The sequence below is a fragment of the Pseudonaja textilis genome, chromosome 1 (assembly GCF_049901715.1).
Source record: "Pseudonaja textilis isolate UNSWEBS1 chromosome 1, rPseTex1.2, whole genome shotgun sequence".
Lineage (NCBI taxonomy): Eukaryota > Metazoa > Chordata > Lepidosauria > Squamata > Elapidae > Pseudonaja > Pseudonaja textilis.
In genome coordinates this window covers 252,190,296-252,212,330 of record NC_141990.1, presented here as the reverse complement: position 1 = coordinate 252,212,330, position 22,035 = coordinate 252,190,296, and the positions used below count along the sequence as shown (strand labels likewise).

The 22,035-nt window shown below is 39.5% G+C and overlaps 1 protein-coding gene across 3 annotated transcripts in view; it reads left to right on the top strand.

Annotated features, from left to right (window-relative positions):
• The window catches only part of NAV2 (neuron navigator 2), a 313,572-nt gene extending 291,809 nt beyond the window's left edge, over positions 1-21,763 (top strand). For all 3 annotated transcript variants that reach the window (XM_087921262.1, XM_026706454.2, XM_087921261.1), the window contains 8 exons: positions 3,560-3,655; positions 5,734-5,902; positions 8,751-8,986; positions 9,973-10,127; positions 11,635-11,903; positions 12,055-12,173; positions 16,426-16,629; positions 18,613-21,763. In XM_087921262.1, coding sequence (XP_087777388.1) covers positions 3,560-3,655; positions 5,734-5,902; positions 8,751-8,986; positions 9,973-10,127; positions 11,635-11,903; positions 12,055-12,173; positions 16,426-16,629; positions 18,613-18,738 — 1,374 coding nt within the window. In that variant the 3' untranslated portion in view covers positions 18,739-21,763. The remainder of the gene's footprint in view (positions 1-3,559; positions 3,656-5,733; positions 5,903-8,750; positions 8,987-9,972; positions 10,128-11,634; positions 11,904-12,054; positions 12,174-16,425; positions 16,630-18,612) is intronic.
• Positions 21,764-22,035: the final 272 nt, after the last annotated feature.

The following is a 22,035-nucleotide window of genomic DNA, read 5'->3' as shown; positions in this document are numbered from 1 at the left end:
TTGATGACTCTTGGCAATGGATGTGTCCCATTGGAGAATATACATCCAGGGGGTGGGGGAAGACCAGGGTCAAGGGTGAGATGAATGATGTGTTTCAGAGTCGGCTGCACCCAGGTAACGCCGGCATGTTCACTCCTAGTAAATGTTTTCTTAAAACTCTGAGAGATGTGGCTAGAGACTTGTGGTTTGAATGGGGGTTGGATTGTCAGAGCCCTGACAATAACCTTAGTTTTCAAAATCTGGGCAAGGAAAGGTCATGTAGTAATTCCAGAGGTGCTTCAGTGCTGAAAAGACAAGTTCTAACCTGGATTCCCCTAGCATATGTTTTTTTCCCTTGTTTCTTATTTCATTGCTGCTCCTGATGTACAATTCTGCTTAGACTACTAGTCTAGACTAGTGGTTCCCAAAGTGGGTGGTACTGCCCCCTGGGGGGGGTGCCTTAGGGGGGCGCTAAGAGGCAAGGGGGCTGGCAGGAAGGTGCTTAGAGGTGGCACGGGGCGTTCAAGGCACCAGCCCTGCAGGTTCACTCATTGACTGTAGCACCGCTCCAGAGCCGGCGTCTCCAATGCGGAAGCGGTGACACATTACATGCTGCCACGGCCGCGTTCGATGCTCCACTCCCCCTGCTGCCTCTTAGTCTCCCCAAGGGGGCCAGCAGAGGGGCGCTAAGAGGCGGCAGGGGGGCATTCGAGGCACCGGCCCTGCAGGTTCACTCATTGACTGTAGCACCGCTTTGGAGCCGGCGCCTCCAATGCGGAAGCGGTGGCAAGTTATGTGCCACTGCAGCAGCGTTCAATGCACCGTCCTTCTGCCACCTCTTAGTCTCCCCAAGGGGGCCAGCAGAGGAGCACTAAGAGGCATCAGGGGGGCGTTCAAGGCACCAGCCGGCCCTGCAGGTTCACCCATTGAGGCGCAGGCTCCGGAGCGGTGCTACAGTCAATGGGTGAAATTGCAGGGCCGGAGCCTCGAACGATCCCCTGCCACCTCTTAGCATCCCCAAGGGGGCCAGAAGAAGGCTGCTAAGAGGCGGCAGGGAGGTGGCACATCGAACGCAGCCGTGGCGGCATGTAACGTGCCACCGTTTCCGCATTGGAGGAGCTGGCTCCGGAGCGGTGCTAGTCAATGGGTGAACCTGCAGGGCCGGCACCTCGAATGCCCCCCTGCCACCTCTTAGCATCCCCAAGGGGGCCAGCAGAAGGGTGCTAAGAGGCGGCAGGGGGGCGGCATGTTGAACGCGGCCATGGCGGCATGTAACGTGCCACCACTTCTACATTAGAGGCGCCGGCTCTGGAGCAGTGCTAGTCAATGGGTGAAACTGCAGGGCTGGCCGGCGCCTCGAACACCCCCCTGCCAGCCCCCTTGGGGATGCTAAGAGGCGGCAGAGGGGGCGTTTGAGGCGCCAGCCCTGCAGGTTCACCCATTGACTGTAATAATGCTCCAGAACTGGTACCTCGAATGCGGTAGCACATTGGGAAAAGCCTCTGCCACCGCTTTCCCAAAGTGCTGCCGCTGTTGTATTCTTTCTGTCTGTCTGTCTGTCTGTCCATCCATCTATCCATCCAAAAGGTCTGTCTGTTTGCCTGCCTGCCTGCCTGCCTGCCTGCCTGCCTGTCTGTCTCTGTCTCTCTCTTTCTATCGATCCATCGATCCATCCATCCATGTTCGAAGCGCAGGCCCCGCAGGCACATTGGGAAAGTAGAACAAAGCCAGTCTGAGAGGGAGGGAGGGAGGGAGGGAGAGAGAGAGCGAGAGCGAGAGAGAGAGACCTGATGCATCAAATTGAATGAGGCCTAATTTAGACTGAGGCCCTTTTCCACACTGAAACATCTTTGACTTCTTGTAAAGGTTTTGTGGACGAAACATGGTCAAGACTATCAGGAAGCTCTCACGTTTTGTTGAGCTTTAAACAGGATCCATTGGACCAGATCTCCACCCTAAAAATTACTTTTCCCCAATGTATTACAGTGCCAATTCTGAAGAAGGCAAAACCAAAATGTATTGGTAAATTACAAGGAGAACACACACTCCCTTCTAACCCTGCTGGAGCAGGCGATTGGACTAGAATAGATATCTCATTATCTTTCTCCTCCCTCCCTCCCTCCTTTATTTCATTTTCTTTCTGTCCCTTCCTTCCATCCCCCCTTTTTCTTTGTCCCTTTTTCTTTCTTTCTCTTTTCTCTTTATTTTCTTCCTCTCTTTCTCTCTTCCTTTTCTTTCCCTCTCTCAGGCTCATCCCTTTGGATCAGGGGTCGCCAAACTTTTGGACCTCAGGGACCACAAAACTCATAATTTTAAATCTGAGACCACTAATATGAATTTTGACTCATGGTGGCTTTCTGGCATTGGTGGGAGAGAGAGAGAGAGATCTGATCCAACCTCTCCCTCTCTCTCACACACACAGGCACGGGTGGGATTTAGACCCCTGATCTAAAGCTCTCCAAACTCCAAAAACTGGTCAAGTAGCTCTGGGGAGGCCAGTCATAAATTAGAACACTTGCTAAACAACCGATCATTAAGTGAGGACCACTTGTATTTGGTTTGCCAGTCACGTGGCCATGCCCACCAGTCACACGACCAGCAAGCCACACCCACCCAGTCATGTGACCAGCAAACCACACCCTCAAATTAGGCCACACCCACAGAAATTTGAATCCCACCCCTGGGTGGGGGGCATCGAGGAAGAGTTTGTAGCACCAAGGGGGCAGTGGGCCGAAAAAGTTTGGGAACCACTGGTCTAGACTTAATGCCAGAAGCCATGGTTGTGGTAGCTGTTGTGAAGTCCAGACATTCTAGTGCTTTAGGAATTTAGAATAAAAACATAGGGAAATTGAACCAAGCAAATCTAGCTTTGAGGGGAAAGATTTTCAAGCTCTGTCTTGTATGTACTGAAAAACGTCCTCTGGCTTTTCACTTTTCTAGTTTTAAAGTAATTTAAAGAATTTGCGGGGAGGGAGTGATTCAACACTACATCAGATGTAGAGCAAAGGGTAAAGGGACTTTTCTGTCAGTAGAACTTGTTTTAGGCGAAATTAATTATTTTGGATGTGATTTCAATCTAAGAAAAAGAATTATTTTATTCTAGCCTGATGTTTCAGTCTTAATAAAATGTTAATTTTGATGTATACCAGTTTCTTGGGTTTAGATATAAAGAATATCTAGAGAATAGATATAAAATAGAAATAAAGAATTTAGCGAAGGATGCTTGGACAGTATCTTGTAAGCCATTGAACAAGAGAGATCCAAAGATATGTAAAATTATACAAGAAATTGTGCAATATTGTTTGCCAATAAAAATATTGTTCTCCATTACAATTAGTGTCTGATATAAAGGTCTTACATCCTTAACAGTATATTTTGGAGTAAGATTTGGTTAAAGACTGTGGAGCAATGCTGCTGGATCTTAGTAAAATATTGTGAAGTATTGAATTATTTATTTGAATACCTTTCTTCTCATTCCTTTTTACAACCCTGTAATCCCTTTTATCGAGGTGGAATTGGGGCGACTGAGTGGTGCTAAGCATTGAACACCTTTCTTTTAACACATTTAAATTTTATTTAGGATTCTAGGCCTCGCTTATTCCTAATTGGCTGCATAGGAGTCAGTGGAAAAACCAAATGGGATGTTCTTGATGGTGTTGTTAGAAGACTATTTAAGGTAAATAATGTTATTTTTGACATATTTTTCTAACAGTGCCATATTTTGAAAGCTATGTCAGTGTTTTCCATATATAATTTATTTGATTGAGAGCTGAAAAAAAACTGTCAGATTCTTTGTTGGTAAGTATGATTAATTGTACAAGATTTTGAGAACTGTAGCTTATCTCAAAGTTTATCTAAGAACTAGTTTACTATACCTGAGATGACGATATTGAAAACCAATTTTTCAACGTCAGCAAAGATCATCGAGCAGAACAACCAAGATAGCTGCAGGACCAAAATCTGGTTTAAACTCTGACAGAACTGGTTCTAGAACAGGGGTGGGCAACTATGGCTCTTTTATGAATTATGGACTTCAACTCCCAGAATTCCTGAGCAAGCCATGCTAGTTCAGGAATTTGGGGAGTTGAAGTCCACAAGTCATAAAGGGGCCATAGTTGCCCACCTCTGTTCTAGAACAATGTGCTTCATTCTTCCAAAATTTGCCATTGCCTTCTTCCACATTTGGAGCTTGAGTAGGTTTGACAATCAAGTCTAGCCTGAGACCTTGGGTTCTACTTTTACCTAGACAATTTTTGCAGTGCTATCTATGCCTAGGTACAATTAAACTACAAAATTTGCAGTTGGTCTAGATCAGGAGTGTCAAATTCTTGGCCCACAGGTCGAATGCATCACATGCTAGCCATCCCTAATTTAATGAAGGGGGGGAAAGTCGTGATATGTCACATGACAACAACGTGACACCACAAGTTTGACACCTCTGGTCTAGATTATGTTGATAAAGCTGTAAACAAATTGGAACATATCACTACTTTTGGTAACAATGCCTAATTAGGCTTCTTGGTTGAAAGTTTTTGAAGAAATTGGGCTATCACTAATCATTCTGAATGCTATCATTGACTGATTGTCCACAAGGTCCATTTTTGCTATAATGCCTGTCTCATATAGCCATAGAATTTAAGTCAATCAAAAACCCCAGGGATTAATTAAACCCATCCCATGAATAATATATTCTCCATAAAGATATACTTCCTTAGTTGTAAATTTGAAATTTCTTCCTAATGCACATATACACTTCTGCATTCTGTAATCTCACTCCTAATTTCAGCAAACAAAACAACATTGTTTTTGTTTATGGCAATCTGTTAGCTTAAATGTGTAACAACCACTTTTTAATCAATGTTCACTGTGCACAATTGCATTTGACAATATGGCTGAATAGAAAATTACTCATCAACCTTTGCTTCCCTACTTACTTGGACAAACAGGCCATCAAATCAGGTGAATATCCAGAGATTACCATTCTCAGGATTCAAAACAATTAAACCAGCCATTCTAAACAGGGAATATTATACACATTTCTATACAAAGTCCTAGTGACAGGGAAATCTTTGTCACGATGACAATAGCTTCTGCTTTTTAGGATCAACCATCAACAGTAAAAGAACAAACTGTCAAGAAATATCCCACAAACTAGCACTTCGTAGAACAGTAATGAAGACCTTGGAAAAGATCTTCAAATGCCATGATGTGTTTATATTTACAAAGATCACAATTAAACCATGGTATATCCTGTGGAAATGAAAATTGTACTTCAAAGAAGCAGGATAGAAATAAACATAGGTATTGGGAAAGGTAGGTATCCTGAGAATATCATGGATAGTCAAGAAGACAAACTCATTCAACAGATCAGTCCAGAACCGTCATTTGAGGCACAAATGACTAGGCTCAAATTATCCTACTTCAGACACATTATGAGAAGAACCGGCTCTCTGGAAAAGACATTAATGCTGGGAAAGATGGAAGGAAAGAGAGGAAGAGGATGACTAGGAGCAAGGTGAATGGATTCAGTTACAGTGGTGATGAGTGTACCATTGGGAGATATAAAAGAACATGTTAGATCCCTATATATGTGGTTGCTATAAATCAGAATGACTTGATGGCATTTAATCATTTCCTAAATATTTGCTAAAAAGCATTTCTTTATCATGGGAATTGCACTTGATTGTGAAGTTTTGTTCTTAAAACCCAAACCCCATCGGTATATTAATTTTCTCTTTTGCTCCCTCTTCCTAGGAATACATCATTCATGTTGATCCTATGAGTCAACTTGGGTTGAATTCAGACAGTGTCCTGGGGTACAGCATTGGAGAAATTGTTCGCACAAATAGCACAGAAACACCTGAGCTGCTACCCTGTGGCTATCTGGTTGGTGAAAACAATACTATCTCTGTGAAAATCAAAGGTAAATTGTAGCTGATTTATTTGTTACAACTCTTTGTAATTGTAGGTTTTACAGATGTTAGCTTTGAAGAAATCTCAGGGTCATAAGAAGATTTAATTAGCTTTCTTTCTGTCTTTGTTTCTTGACTAAATGTTGCTTCCCTTTCAGTTGTATACCACTATTAGTAAGAAATGTCACATACAACCACATTCCTATGAACCTTTCATGTCCCTATTTGTGTAGTTCTACAGGTGGGCATCATTAGTCATAGTTCCATTGCCCAGGTTTTGTATATACATGACTGGCAAATAAAGACTAGACCTTGTTATTCACAGCATAGTTTCATGCACAGAGTGTCCTCACTTTATGATGGCAATTGGGTGTGGAATTGCCATTGTTAAGTGATATCATATAAAGCACGAGATCGTGTGGCCAAATCAATTAGAAACAGCAATCCAGGCAGTCCCTATTGCCATTGTAATGCTAAGGTCATGGATTTTTAAGTGGGAAGTGCTGGGGAGTCCCATGTAAGTAGCACGAGGTTACCGCAGGAGAGTAGGGATGGGGCTGAGAAGGATGCACAGACTGCACATGAATTGAAGGCGGATATACTGTAGTGTGGCGCAAGTGCAGGGAGCTCCTGGGTTGGGAGGAGGAAGAGCATGCGTTGGTTCAAGTCTGGGGTGGAATTTATCAAAGCAACTTCCAAGCTTCCATACTAGATTCCCCATTGACTTCGTTTGTGGGATACCAGCAGGAAAGTTTGCAAATTGAGAAACTGCTATCATCATACTTGCAAGAGTGAACTTGGCAGCATTGCAATGGTAGGTAAACAAGGACTACCAATCTTCACAGTTTGGGGAAGATGGGTTTGTTTGGAAGGAGCTTTCTGCAGTGTTCTTAGGTACTTTGTGCATGAGTTTTTCTCAAGGTCTCATTATCCACAGTTTTGTTATCTGTGGTTATAAAGCCACAAATAACAAGAACCACCTGTGTAAATAAAGTGGATATTTCACAAAATGTTTCCACTTATTAAAAAGAAAGGATCTGTCCTTTTTATGTAGTGTTTTGTTGACCTGTATCATTTGTTTATCATTGAAATATTCTTTTATTTCAAGAGAAGTAAACAAATGCAATAGAGCTTAGGACCCACATTTGCAATCCAACAAAACCTAACTTAATGGCATTTGAAGCTTAAGATCAAGAACTGGGATTATATTATATATGCACAGATTAGGATAGAGAGTGAATATATGACAGAACTTTGAAAGTTCATCTGTGAAAGGAAGATATTTTTCCTTTCTTCAGCCCTCGCCTGCCCTAAACTGGAAAGTGCTACAGAAAGCTTTGTAATACAGTTTTGCATTGTTACAGGTGAAAATTTGGTTATTACACATGAGAATATAAAGAGCCAAACTGAAGCCATTTTATGTTCGCAGTCTGAACTTTTGAAGCTCAGAACATTTATGTAATGTGTTTTCTGCTAGAAATTATACAAAATTGCAAAACTATGTACTTGGCAAAAGTTAGAAGTATGTGCTGGGGCACTCTGACATTAGACGTCACATTAAGAGTTATTAATGGTTTTCTTATAATCTTCTGGAATTGGAATAACAGGAAATCTGACTATAATGAGAATGTTGGGAGTTTTCTATGAAAGGTTGGAACTTTCTTATGAAAACGTTGTATAATGTCCATATATGGGAAACAGGAAGTGTTATGTAACCATGTGATTTGATAAACCTATATAAGCTGTATTCACTAATTGGATATGTCTCCTTTTCTCCTAAACGTGGTTTTGGAGTAGAGGGGTCCATACTGCAGTATTTTCCCTAAGAAAGCATCCTGTGGATCAGATTATCAAAAGTCTGTTGATTCATTTTTATGTACTTCTCACAGCATTTACATGGTAACAGAATAACAGAAGGACTTCTAGACCAACATCCTACTCAAGCAGGAAACTCAGACAAATGGTTGTCCAATCTCTTAAAAACTTGCAGTGTTGGAGCACCCACAACTTCTGAAGGCAACTTGTTCCACTGATTAATTGTTCTAATAGCTCGGTGTAGGATAAGAGTGGAGATTCATTCTCCGAGCTTGGGGTTGTTACCAGGCTAGGTAACATCTACAGTGGAATTTAGGGAATGTCAGTGTTGGTGTTCTTTTGCTTTTAAGGGCTTCAAGTGGTCAGTAGGTCCTGTGATGGGAGGGTCATGTTCAGGTGAGGGTCTTGTGATGGATCTTGTGAGGGGTCAGGTATGGATCACGTCTGCTGGAGGAGTCAGATTAAAAACTGTGGAAAGCTTGACTTCGACAACAGAAATGTACTACTCATTTCATTAGTCAGAACTAGAATTTTTAAATTTTATTTTCCTTTTGAAAAACCATGTATGCAGTGGTAGGATGCTGCCAGTGTAACAACCAGTTCGCTAATCACGCCCTTTGTGTGTGCACACACGCCTTTCAAAATTACTTACCTTTGACGTTACTTTGGGGAAGTAACCTGATTTGGAAGTAACCTGGTTTGGAAACAGCTGATCATTGGAGCTAGGGTTCACCCAAACCGGTCTGAACCAGGAGAATCCCACCCCTGCATGTATGGCATGTTTTTAATTCACTAGCTTACATGATGATAGATTTTTGAAGTTCTTAATTATAAAATGTTGATAACTGATTAGGATCTATTCCACTGAACTCTATTGTACTGCATAATCCTCCTCATTCTATTTAATAAAAATTGAAAATTAAAGAGCTTGAGAATGGCAAAGTTCAAAGATATTATATATGAAATAGTACCATTTCTCCCCTGTGCAAGTGACATAATAAAAGCAAGAAAAAGGTTTAAATTGTGTTTTTTCTAATATTACAGGTATTGTAGAGAATAGTTTGGATGGTCTGGTGTTTGAGTCTCTAATCCCAAAGCCAATTCTACAACGTTACGTGTCACTCTTGATAGAACATCGGAGAATCATTTTATCTGGTCCAAGCGGCACTGGAAAGACATACTTAGCCAATCGCCTGTCTGAATATATGGTGCTTAGAGAGGGCAGGGAGCTGGCTGATGGTGCTATTGCAACCTTTAATGTGGATCACAAATCCAGTAAGGTGAGTATTACAGATACTCAATTGGGGAAAATATTGTTTCTGGATCCTATCTGTGTTGAACATAGGAACCAGAGTTTTACTCTTCTGAGCTTTTGGACTCATGCTAGACCATGGGCATGAAAGCTTGGAAGACTAAAACTCTGGTCCTGTTGACTGACCCAGGTGGGATCCAGAAACACTATCTTGGGACACTTGAATTTGCCTTTGTTTGTGAATATTGTTTCTGTTCACAAATAATTTATCTTCCAGAGCAAACATTTCATAAGACATGTGTTCTTATACCTTACCAAGATTGGAGATATACTGTATTAGGCACTTTGCTTGAATAGTAGATTTGATATGATTTATGATATGCCTTAGAGACTGAGAAGAGGGATCCTTCTACATAATGAGAAGTGGTATTTGGTTACTAATTAATGCCTTTTTGGATTTCCTCTTCTGTCTCCTGTAATGATAATTTGTACTAATACTCTACAAAATCCACCTATACAATGGCATTCCTGGAAGTGAAGTGTCTTAACTGGTGTCTTAATCCTTTAGGAATTCCCAGCCTGTTAGTGCTACTTCTTTTCTGTCTTCTTCATTATCTGGGCATATAATGCCAGATTTTCATAATTACTACTTTTCATAGGCTCTGTTCTACTCCTACTTTAGATACTACCTCCTATTCAGATATGAGATCAAGGTAGACCTCGCAACATATAGAGAAGCAATTACATGCTTTGAGAATCACTATTTTGAGGATTAAGCAAAAGTACATAGTTATCTCAGGCAAGATAACCAGCTTGCCTGAATAATTCATCTGCAGAGTTTATTCAAAGTAAGTTTTTTAAAGAACTAAGTTGCGGCGTGGTTACTGCTGTATTTTTCCAAGGAACTTTTTAGAATTGAACCAAACAGTCTTCATAACACCTCCCAAGATCTCCAAATCATAACTGCAAGCCAGGTGTTTTTCCCCACTACTACATTGGTTTTTCTTTTTACAGGAACTCCGGCAATACCTCTCCAACCTTGCAGACCAATGCAGCAGTGAAAATAATGCCGTGGAGATGCCTCTTGTAATCATCTTGGACAATTTACATCATGTCAGCTCTCTAGGAGAAATCTTTAATGGGCTTTTGAACTGCAAGTACCACAAATGGTAACCGTCATTGTTTTACCTTTTCATGGTGGAAAGTCTGTTTTTCTACCAACAAACATATTCTGTGAATGTTCATTTAACTGATTTCGGTGCCCACAAACAGAATATCGTTTCTTTAAATAAAACTTAGTTAAATATTATTGCTTTTGGTTCAACTCAGAAGTAAGCATTTCTCTTAAGTGAGCATGCATTTCTATCTGAATATCTAAATCAGTTAAAACAAATACTATTATAAATCCTGCAACCAAAGGTTTAACTCAAGATTCATTCAAATTAGTACATGAATTGTTTAATAGCAATATAGTTTGTGTGTGTTGCTAAAACTCATACGTTTTTGTTTAAAGAAATGTTAATTATTAGTTAGTTAATGTTTAAAAATTAACAACATAAAATAAATCAACTCCCTTTCAGATTATTATTACAGATCACAAGAAATTCTAAAGAGAAATTATATTTTCATGAATATATCCTGAGATTTGATTTAAAGCTGAAATTAAATGCTACATTCTATAACCGATAGACATAAAGGACATGACCACCCAGCAAACAGAAATTTTAAAAAACCATCTAGAGCAGATTCCTGGCTTTTCATTTTATCTGGGTCTACAAAACTAGGAGATCCCTAAAACAAATATTCCCATGCTTTGATTATAGAAATTTCTCGAGCTTTTTAAAGATTCAATATTAACAGAAGCTTTGAGAGAGATGGAAAATACTAGTCTTTACCAGCCTTTTTCTGCAGAGTTCTGCCAATGTCTGTCTTTTCTTTTTAAAAAGCTAGCCTTTTTTATTTATAGTGCAGAATGGCTGGAGTAATTTGAAAATATATAAGATAGTTGGTTGTCTATCCCCTGCTCTATACCCTTCACGAAGTACTGTACCTTTCAGGTAGATTCTGAATTCTACCATGAGCAGAATTCAGGACATCCAAAGGGCAGTAGGTTAGGGAAGTATAGTAAATGACCAGGCTGAGTCCAAGGGTCAAACATGTCACCAGTCTCAAGTCCCTTCATGCCTTCAAGAGATCTAAGTCCAGCGCACTTTGAATTCCACTGATTCTTTATCTACTGTCAATTTGCTTTGACAGTTAGTAGTTCAGATTCTTGTAGAAAGTGTTAGCAAGCAATAAACCTGAACTCATTTGAACTGACTTGACTCCTGATTTCCTGCACTTAACAAGAAAATTGCTTCATGCTTTCAGTTCTCAGTTTTTTGGGACCACTTTCCTTTCCAGAAATCCCCCTCTTTTAAATCTGTATGTTTTATTTTTTCTCTCACTATTTTTAAAATGTTTTTCAAACATTTAACTGCCCCTCTCCCTGAAAAGTAAATGAAATATTCTAAAGCATTTCAGAAATTCAGCTAGTATGGAGGAGCATCACAATAACTCTGGGGTAGAATCTATTCACATGTTATGAGTAGGAAGCAAAAAAGCACATGAGATGACAATGTAAATTTTTAAAAAGTTTTTCTAAAAGTAAATGCTGGCTAACTTTTTTCCCTACAGCCCTTACATCATTGGAACAATGAACCAAGCAACTTCCTCAACACCTAACCTTCAGCTGCACCACAACTTTAGATGGGTACTATGTGCCAATCACACTGAGCCAGTCAAGGGCTTTCTTGCCCGATTCTTGAGAAGAAAACTCATTGAAACAGAAATTGGAGGTCGGATGAGAAATGGAGAATTAATTAAGATTGTAGACTGGATTCCCAAGGTTTGGCAACATCTCAACAAGTTCTTGGAAGCTCACAGTTCTTCAGATGTTACTATCGGTGAGAAATTAAAGAAAATAAAGAAAAATTAAATTTTCCTTATATGCCTTTTTATTTCTCTTGTTCATTGTATAATGTTATGGTTAAAATAAATGCATTGGTTCCTCCTTACTGAAAATAATCAATTTTACATTTTTCTTCATTTTCACAGGTCCACGCCTGTTTCTCTCTTGCCCCCTAGATGTGGATGGGTCAAGGGTTTGGTTTACTGACCTATGGAACTACTCCATTGTTCCCTATCTTCTTGAAGCTGTCAGAGAAGGGCTACAGGTAAGCATAGTTTACAAAGCTAGAGCTATAAATATGACAAATACAACTCAGGTGCATAAACGCAGGGTGTTAGTGGTCAGATAGGACCTTGCAAAATCCTGAAATTCCTGGATAACAGGCATGGGACCTCACTTTATTTTGTGCCCTTTCTGAAACAGCCACAAAAGTCCCAAGAGGCAACAAAGCCAACATTTTTGGATCTACTTTTTCCCATGTTTTGTTTAGCGTTAAGGGGAAAATTTTATTTCTGATGCTTAAGGCACTGATTTCTCCTTTTAAACTTGGCAAAATGGTAAGAATCACCCCAATTTTTGTTTTTTTAAAGGATTGCTATCATCTCCCTTTCTTCTCCCAAATGGAATTGAAAATATCAGTCCTGTTTAACTTCTCTGAGACTCAAATCAATCTATCTATCTATCTATCTATCTATCTATCTATCTATCTATCTATCTATCTATCTATCTATCTATCTATCTACCTACCCACCTTCATCCATCCATCCATCCATTTATTCACGTATTTATTCACTTATTTAACTACTATGCCTGGTGGCGTAATGGTTAGTATGCAGTACTGCAGGCTAACTCTGCCCGCAGCCAGGAGTTAGTCTTGACTGGCTCAAGGTTGACTTAGCTTTCCATTCTTCCAAGGTTGGTAAAATGAGGACCCGCATTGCTAGAGGGAATACGTTGACTTTGTAAACTGCTTAGAGAGTGTTATAACTATTCTCAGTTTTCATTATCCCATTTTAAGAAGGTATTTCCCTTTTAAAGGGCTGTTCTCCTGGAATGTCAATTTGGACTCCTGCATTTCTAAGCAAGCTGATGCCTTCCTCTTCAGGTAGATGGAATGGTGATCATTCATGAGGGCATATATTCTCTGCTATATGAAAGGGGATGCAGGCATTTGGAACAAATCAGCTAGGAATCCTTGATTAGATAGTGTCTAACTAATATTCTCCAAACTTGAGTATTGTTAGTATGGTAGGATAGACATATAAGGATAGACATATAAAACTAGTCCACTGAAGGCATTTAAGCTGCATCAACACAGGGAGCCATGCCCAGGGAAACTGAAGGTTTTTTTTAAAAAAAAAGCCCTAGTGCAGACTTCTCTTTCCAAATGTAAATAATTGTTTTGTTGAGGTCAAGTAGTATCAACAACAGGATTTTAATCCTGATGCAAAAAGCTTGATCTTTGTAAGCTACAGGGATTTTATCACTTATCAAATGAAGAAATATTACATTTGGCATTCATTTCCATTTGGCCATTCTCTCTTTCTCTCAAGGGTTTTTAATGCATATAAACACATTTTATGACTTTGAAATGAAGAATAGGACCTGCCCCTTTTTCTGGCCAATCGGTGACTCCTTGGGCACATTGAAAGAATATAGCATAGTCTTTGTCACTGGGAATTTTGAACCATGAACAGACCATTGTAATAACCCCCACTGCTCCAGTATGAGTTTTTCTGAAAACGCAAAATTGGAAAGTTAAATAAACATTTGACTTGGGCTCCACCTTGGTTATTCGCCAGCTCCTGAAAAGGGCTGTTACCTCTCCCCCATTTTGCCATATTCAATTTTAAATAAACTTATTCTGAAACCAAAATACATAGAAAATGTTTACAAAAGAAAAAAACTATACCATATCATTTTAGCTGTAAATAGTTACAATTCTCTATATAGCCATCTAATGTAAATATTCATGCACATGTACAATGTATATTTCTAATACATTGATATAATTTACCACCTTGCAATTGTAAGACAGAAAACTAGTAATGGGAAGAGATGGGTCAAGAGAAAATTTTAATTTTAATTTACCATGATTCAGAAACCAGTTCTTGACATATTAAATAGTGATTTGCACATTAATAAGCTATATATTATTCTGATTATAGAGAAATTGAGCAGGAAATAATGCCTTTCTCTATTTTTAAACTGTAAAAGTCTGTAAATATTTGAGTTTAATTTCAATATTTGCATGAATATCTATTACATATGTAACATAGCAATAATTTTGATATGCCTAATGCTTGTCCATCTGTCTCTGAGTATATTAAACAGGTTGTTCAACAGGTCGGTTTATTGCATGCCAAACAATATAAACTGTGAATGTATCAAACATTTGTCTTCAAGAATATAAATTTACCTTACAGGGAGGCAAGATGAACTACTGAGTTTTTGCTGTTCAAAGCCACTTTCACTTCTTAGCAATATGTGAAATAGCCTCAAGCTAGAAATGTTTCCAGTGGTTTTATCCCCACAGTAACAACATTGTGGATAGCTTGAACTGAGAGAGAAGGATTTACTCAAAATATACAGTGAGACTAAACTCCTCAGTTTTACTTCGACTCTGGAGCAACCCACCAATGCTCTATTTCTTAGTTAGTATGTTCCAGCCATGTTGAAGATCCTGGAATTCCTAACCTACATTCAGGGAGTAAAAGTCCCAATTAAATTACGTATTGGATTAGGTAGAGCCGCACCAGAAATTCCTCCTGAACATTCCTTATACCTGAGACTGAATTAGAGGCATTTGGTCCCGCTGTCTACCACTCCTTTCATTGCTATTTGTAACAAGAATAACCACCTGGTCACCCAGAAGTGAGTTTGGCAACATCCAGAGCAGCAAAAATCATTTCCAGAAACTCCCTCCCCCACCCTCCCCAGGGTTGAAGGGAAGATAAATTTAAGATAAATATCACCGGGTAAAAAAATGAAGGAAGCAGCATTTTAAACCACTGGCCATCCCAGGCCATGCCACTTTATATGCTCTCCAAGCTTCCTGTGCACGAATAGAAGTTTCCAATTATTGGAAGCGCTGAAGGAGGCCTATGAAATGAGGGGAAGCCAAGCCGCAAGACCATTTTGCTTTGCTGTAGGAATTGGGTGGGTGGATGGGCTGCGCTGCTTCATGCAGGAAACAGCATCAAAGGCAAGCTTTCCAGGTGCCTTGCCTGAGGGAAATGGCCCCTTTGAAGCTTTGCACAGTCCTGCACGAGCCATAAAAATTGGATTTGAATGCTAGTATGTCTTGACTTACCAGGTTCACCTTTGCCTTTGGAATAAAGAACATTGTTAAAAAAACTTTTTTTTTAATTTAAAATATTCGCCGTAGCTCTTGAGCCCCAAATTTTCCACAACTTAGAAAGATGAATATTATGTAATGTCCATCTTGCTTATAATTACAGAGGAAAGGGAATAAAAAGAGGAAGAGTTGAGGAAGGCAACTGTTTAGAGTTGTCTACCTTAATTCAGCTGTTAGCTGTTGTTCTCCAGATGTGTTGCAAGATGACCCAATCAGCAAAGCTGAACTCTGGTCTCATTTTCTGGAGGTAATGGGACCTGAAGTTCAACAGAGCTAGAAGACATCAAGTTGGGAGAGGCAGTATTTACATTTTCTTCCACCCACTCTCCTGCAGTAATTGCTGAATACCCAAGAAGCATTCTTCAAAAGTTGTGTGGCTTCCCCTAATTTATGATTTGGTTTTGGAAGATATGGTGACACCTAGTGGGCATATTTGCTCACAAAGCCTTTGTTGTGCTGTCAGAGTAGAATGTACATTTTGCTAAGAATATGGGTAGGAGAAGAGAATCTTCCTCCCTGAATATTGAGTATAACTCATGTCATAGGCATCATTGGTCACATGTATTTGTATCTTTTAGCAGAATATTATTTTTTCTGTATGGTGAGGTGTGTGGTTTTTTAAAAATCATTTCTGGCTTAGATCTAAAATGCCAATTTGTTCTTCTGTCTCGAATGTATTTTACTTCAATTTTTGCGTGTATGGTATTCATTCATTCATTTATCAGATTTATGTCCCAGCTCTCATTCAGGAGTTGAGGTATAAAGTAGGTATACAGCACTGCTTTCTGCATTTTTCTTTAAATGAAGAGACAGATTCAAAAGTACAGATACTTCTGTTCAAACTTTTTTTTTAAAAAAAAAAGTCCAGTAGTTTAGATTTTTAAAAAACCAATAACATCAATCTCTGCTCTATTTGTTTTCTCTCCACATTGTCAAGCTCCTTTTGAACATGGTAGACATTCTGGGGGACCACTGCTTTCCCATCTTTTACTTTCTTTTATTAAGAAATTTGTTCAAACTTCCATTGTCACCAACACAAGATCGGAAGATTGCTTCCATGAGTGGAAAAAACATGAGAACATTGCCATACATTTGTGACTAAAAACAAGCTTAATATAAAATCCTTTGATTCAGAATGGCTTTGTACTGTTGCTTGCAGTTGTACGGTAGAAGAGCACCGTGGGAGGACCCTGCCAAGTGGGTGATGGACACTTATCCATGGGCAGCTACCCCGCAACATCACGAGTGGCCTCCTTTGCTGCAACTGCGTCCAGAAGATGTTGGGTTTGATGGTTATTCTATGCCACGGGAAGGTTCAACCAGCAAACAGCTTCCACCAAGTGATGCTGAAGGAGACCCTCTGGTGAGATTCTCAGCACAATATTGTTCATATATGGGACATTAGATGATAAATGACTAAACACTGGGAAGTATCAAGGCTATGTTTCCAAATTAATTTGTAAAATATTCTAAAGGTACACTCCAAATTGGCATAACGGTGCTTTGTGATTTGTACTAGGAATTTAGTATTATGTTGGATAGAAATGAACTTACTGTGGGGCTTTGTATACTGTGTTTTATACAGGTTGTCAGGGTTCCAAGTAACAGCCCAGATGAAATCAAAACTCCAAGGCCAAAGGCTTCCTCAAAGAATAGATTTATTAGGCATGTTATATCGGCACATTTGGTGAAAACCCGAATCTGAAAACCCCGAGTTTTCCCCACTGAATCCAAAGTCCAAAGTTCTTTCCCTTAACATCACATGCCCCATTCAGGCCCCTTCTCCCATCCTGGAGTCCTTTATCCACTTCCCTCCAGGTGCTGGTGAGAATGTCCTTGGTCCACCGAGAAAAAATATATGTTATTTTGGCTACATGATCCCCCACTATCTCTACTCACCCCTCTGTTTCCCATAGCTCCATCCAGACTTGCTGTGGCAATCCTGAAAATGCTTAAAGATGGCTCCAGGGTTGACACAGGTAGTCCTTGACTTACGACCACAATTGAGCCCAATATTTCTAAGTAAAACATTTATTAAGATAATTTTGCCCCATTGTACCACCTTCATGCCACAGTTCTTAAGTGAATCACTGCAGTTGTTAAGTTAGTAACACAGTAGTTAGGGGAATCTGGCTTCCCCATTGACTTTGCTTATCAGAAGGTTGCAAAATGCGGGACACTGCAGCCGTCATAAATATGAATCACTTGCCAAGCATCCAAATTTTGATCATGTGACCATGGGGATGTTGCAATGATTGTAAGTGTAAAAAATGGTCATAAGTCTGCTGTAACTTTGAATGGCTATGAAATGAACTGTTGTAAGTTCATAAAAGATTCCCTTTATTGATCTAAAGCAAGTTTTAGTACAAATATTTTTAATAACTTACATTTATAATAACTGAATCCTTCAAAAATGCTGATCCAGACTCTAGGAACTGGGCAATTGCATAAGTTTTGTTATATTAAATGTGCTGACTAGAACTAAGGATAAAGAGATTGATTACCTAATGCAGCTGCTATTGAACATTTGTAGGAAAGAATATTTGTTACAAAACATGGCTTCATTGTCTCTATAATAAGGCTGTCCATATATGTGACAGTGTTTTATGTTACAACCCAGTGCCATTGCAGAAATTGCTGAAATTTTCTGTGGCTTCCCACGGAACTGCTGCACTGTTTGAAACCCTGCAAATGAACAGCAAACTGTTTCTTCTGTATTGATAACATTATGTGGCAAGTGGAAAAGTCATAGTGGCATTAAACCATGTGGATCTGACATAATACTGAATTTTCATTGTTTATTCAACCAGTGCTAGCCAGGATATCCAATGTGTGTTTATTTTTTCCATATAGTTATCCTCCCTATTATAATACAAGTCAATGTATCCAATTCTATCCTAGGAAAGAATTAGTTGTTAGGTATATTTTTTTTTGACATGTGGGTAGAGCAACTCCATCTATGATGGCAAAAAAAAATAGTGATTGGATTTTGCTGAAATGTAGACAATCCCACTAAGTCAGAAAACCAGATCCTTTTATCCTCTATAACAGTATTAGGGAAACTTTCTCAATGATTGCACATAAAATATGTTTTAATCTGTAATGTGTGGTACTTTCTTGTGCTGTAGAAGTCCTACGAAACTGAGGAATGCCAATTTAAAGGTTCACACTGATATGAACAGAGCCAACAGTGAAGGCTGTTGATAGACCTGGTATGTTCTAAGCCCAGGCCAAATTGCTGATTCCAGAGACAGTTCATGAAATCCATGTCTGCTTCAGTTTACTCCAGAGAGACAAGTGACCATGGTGGTCAAGTAATATTTTTGTCCTTTCTGTATTTCACCAGATGAACATGCTGATGAGGTTGCAGGAGGCAGCTAATTATTCAAGTCCGCAGAGTTATGACAGTGACTCCAACAGCAATAGCCATCACGATGATATCCTTGACTCATCCCTGGAGTCAACATTATGAATAGAACTAGACATGATTGCTTCCAGTGGTCCATCCTTTGCCTCCCTTAGAAAAATGAATCATCAAGCCATGAAGAGAATTGACCTTGGTTCAGAAGGACATCTCAGTATTAGAGCTGCAAGAACAATACAATCTCTTCCACCCTCTCTCTGCCTTCCCATTCAGTGTCAAAGATGGGTGCAGGCAACCCAGCTGATATTTTATATCTCGTGTTTCATTTTCCTTAATAAGAACTGCACTATTTTGGTTTTGTTTTGTTTTGTAGTTTACATTGCTGTGAGTTCACATGCCTACGACACTGAACATGTTATTTTCATAAAAACAATGGTGCTTATTTAGTTGTGTCTGTCCATTGACCAAACAACATCTGCTTGTGAAGTGGATTACCATTATCTGTGCTCCTATATTTAAAGGGACATCTGGAGTAAATTTTGTTACAAAGGTGCAGGGGAGATGAGCAGAGGAAAATCTGAAGTGCAAGAGAATTGGGTTTAATTCACATAAGATGTACTCCATTCATCATAACAATCTCTGGGGAGAGTGAGTTGGAGGCAATATATGAAAAAACATTTGCCATCAAAGTTATGAACCTAAGAAGCATTGTGCCACATTAGGTCCAAAAAGGGAATGGATCTCAGCTATGCTGCTTCTGTACAAACTCATTAATGGCTGGTTTTTCCAAGTCATTTTTTTTTTCAGCCTAATCTCAATAATTCTGGTGCTGTAATAATTGCTCGCCTTGGTAATAACATTCCATAAAAGGCAAAGAGATAACAAATAGGGAAGTTTAAAATATTCACATATATAATGCAAAACAGAGTTCTTCTCCAAGTTGAGACCACGGTTCCTTGTTTTGGTTATTTCATTTGTTTATATCGTTCCAAGCATTGGGCTGGATCCCTTGAGCACAATAGCAGTACATCTTTATATAACCACCTCTGAAGTTGCCAGTGTTAAGTAAAGCAACAATCATGGAGTGTTTTATTCATGATCCAAAGTATGGGAACAACACATTTAAGAAAAAACCAAAACAAGCTGCTAAAATTTATTTTCATATTTGCTTCAGAATTCTGACTGTTGAAGTTTCTTCTTAAATCTGGATATCAATGTTTCTCTGCAACTAGAGAAAGTAATGCTTTGTAAAAAGTAAAAAAAAAAAAAAAACCAAGGCTCCAGACTGTTGGTCTTGGATTCACAACAGTTCAGTGGGTACCAGCCTCAAATACATAACATAGGGGTGTCATTTCCTCAAATCACTCATTTGGGTTTTGGGATCATTTCATAACTATACCAAATGTTCAACAAAGCTCGGAAAAGACAGTTGTCTGGATTGAAAAGTTAATTCCGTTCTTCCACTGTACTGTACAGTTTCTTTTTTCTTTTTGTTCCAATAACATCATGTCCCATAGCAATCGGTTCCTGAAGTTACACTCCTCTAAATCGGAGATTCTCCCCAACCTTTTGGGCACCAGGGACCGATATTGTAGAGAGAGATTTTTCTGCAGACTGGAGAGGGTGTGGTTTCACGTGCTGCCTGCATCCCACGGATAGGGCTTTGCTTGTTTGCGTGGCCCGATTTCTGGCATGCTGTGGCCCAGTGCTAATCCACAGATGGGGGGGTTGGGGACCCCCACTCTAAAAGGCTTGCTGTGAGACATAGGGAAGCTTCCATTTTATTGAATGGTGTCAATTTTCTTGGGATTAATGGTATTCAGCTTTCTAATGATTGCAAGTGGCATCTGTTTTTACTTGTCCTATACAGACCTTATTTCTGCACAAGGGGTACATGAGGACCACACCTAATGGCTACCCACCTAGCACGGTTAGCCCTCCTTGACCTCCCTCCCTAATATTTTGATATTCAAAGGGCAGTCAGAAATGATTTTTGGAGGTCCTTTGTCAGAGATGGCACAGGCATTAGCATGGAACCAGGAAGAAGCGAGAACTTGGGGAAAGCAGCTAGGAACCATATCCTGCATATGCAGTAAAGAGAATACTTGAATGGAAAGTGTGGTGCCTCTTAAATTTGATATTATACAACATTACATTTTTCTAGGTGGTCACCCAGAGCCAAGGCAATCTTTGTTTTTTCCTCTTCCGGGAGGAAAAGGAGAAACTCAAATCTTCTTGCCCACACAACTTCTGTAAGGCTTGTGTAGGAATCTATTATTAGAAAGAATAACCTGCACAATGCTGGAGGTGGAGCAAGAGAGAGGCTGCAGATTCATTGTTACCCAAAGCCTTCTAAGTTCCCAGTCCTCCAGGTTAACAGCCTCAAATTGGCTGTCAATTTTCTGTCAAGTTCAAGAACCAGACTGGATGTATTTCCTTGTATTGGTTTCAGTCAAGCAGCTTTTATAAAATGGTGGTGGTGGAGCTGCCAGCAGGGGAGAAAGAGTAGGAAAATGGCTCCTCTAATTTGAGAACTCAGCAAGGCTGAAAATGGTGCCTTAGGTTCAATTTCAAAGCTCCCTGAAAAGACAGAACTGTTTTGCCATTTCCTTAGGGTAGGGCAAGGCATTAGTATTTCTTCAAAATCAACTTGTATGAAGATACGTATAAGTATCTTCGTGTCAGAGCGTCACATATGAATTTATGGATAAATAATTAACTTCAGCCGCCTGTTACAAAACTTGGGACTGAACATTGGTGAATCTCTCACGATAATAAAGAACCTCTTTTTTAAAAAAGAAAGGAAGAAAAAGACTCCATTTTACTTAACCAAGTCTTAAGTAAAGGAAAATTATTTCCATAAAGTTTTTTGGGTTTTAAACCAAAAGCCAAGCAGAGAACATGACTCTGAGCCCTCCTTATTTTCTTCACCTCAGAAGAAAACTGGGGAGAGAGGTTAAAAAACTATTTAGTGCTTTTGCTAGACAGTGAAAAGATTCACAAAAATTTGGACACCAACTGGTGTCATTTGAGGGGGGGGAACAATAGCTGGTATTATCAGCTCTCTCAGGCTATACCTCAAACTAGAACTGAGGTTCTCAACAACACACACACACATACACACACACACACAAATACATGCAAGCCTTTTCAGCTATCTTTGGGTGCTGATTTTTTAAAAGTGATGCCTTACCAAGTTTCTACAGTTGTATTTTAATTCCATTAGTGTTGTAGTTTGTGATTTTTAAAGAATTAGACAAAACAGGGCTATAGAAATCTCTTGGAGTAAAATGATGTGAGTTGATGAAATGAAATATTTGATACCCCTAGTTTCTAAAGGTAACAAAAATCAAGGAAGAGATTTAAAAAGGGGGAAACAGCTTTTTAAAGATCTGTACATCAACT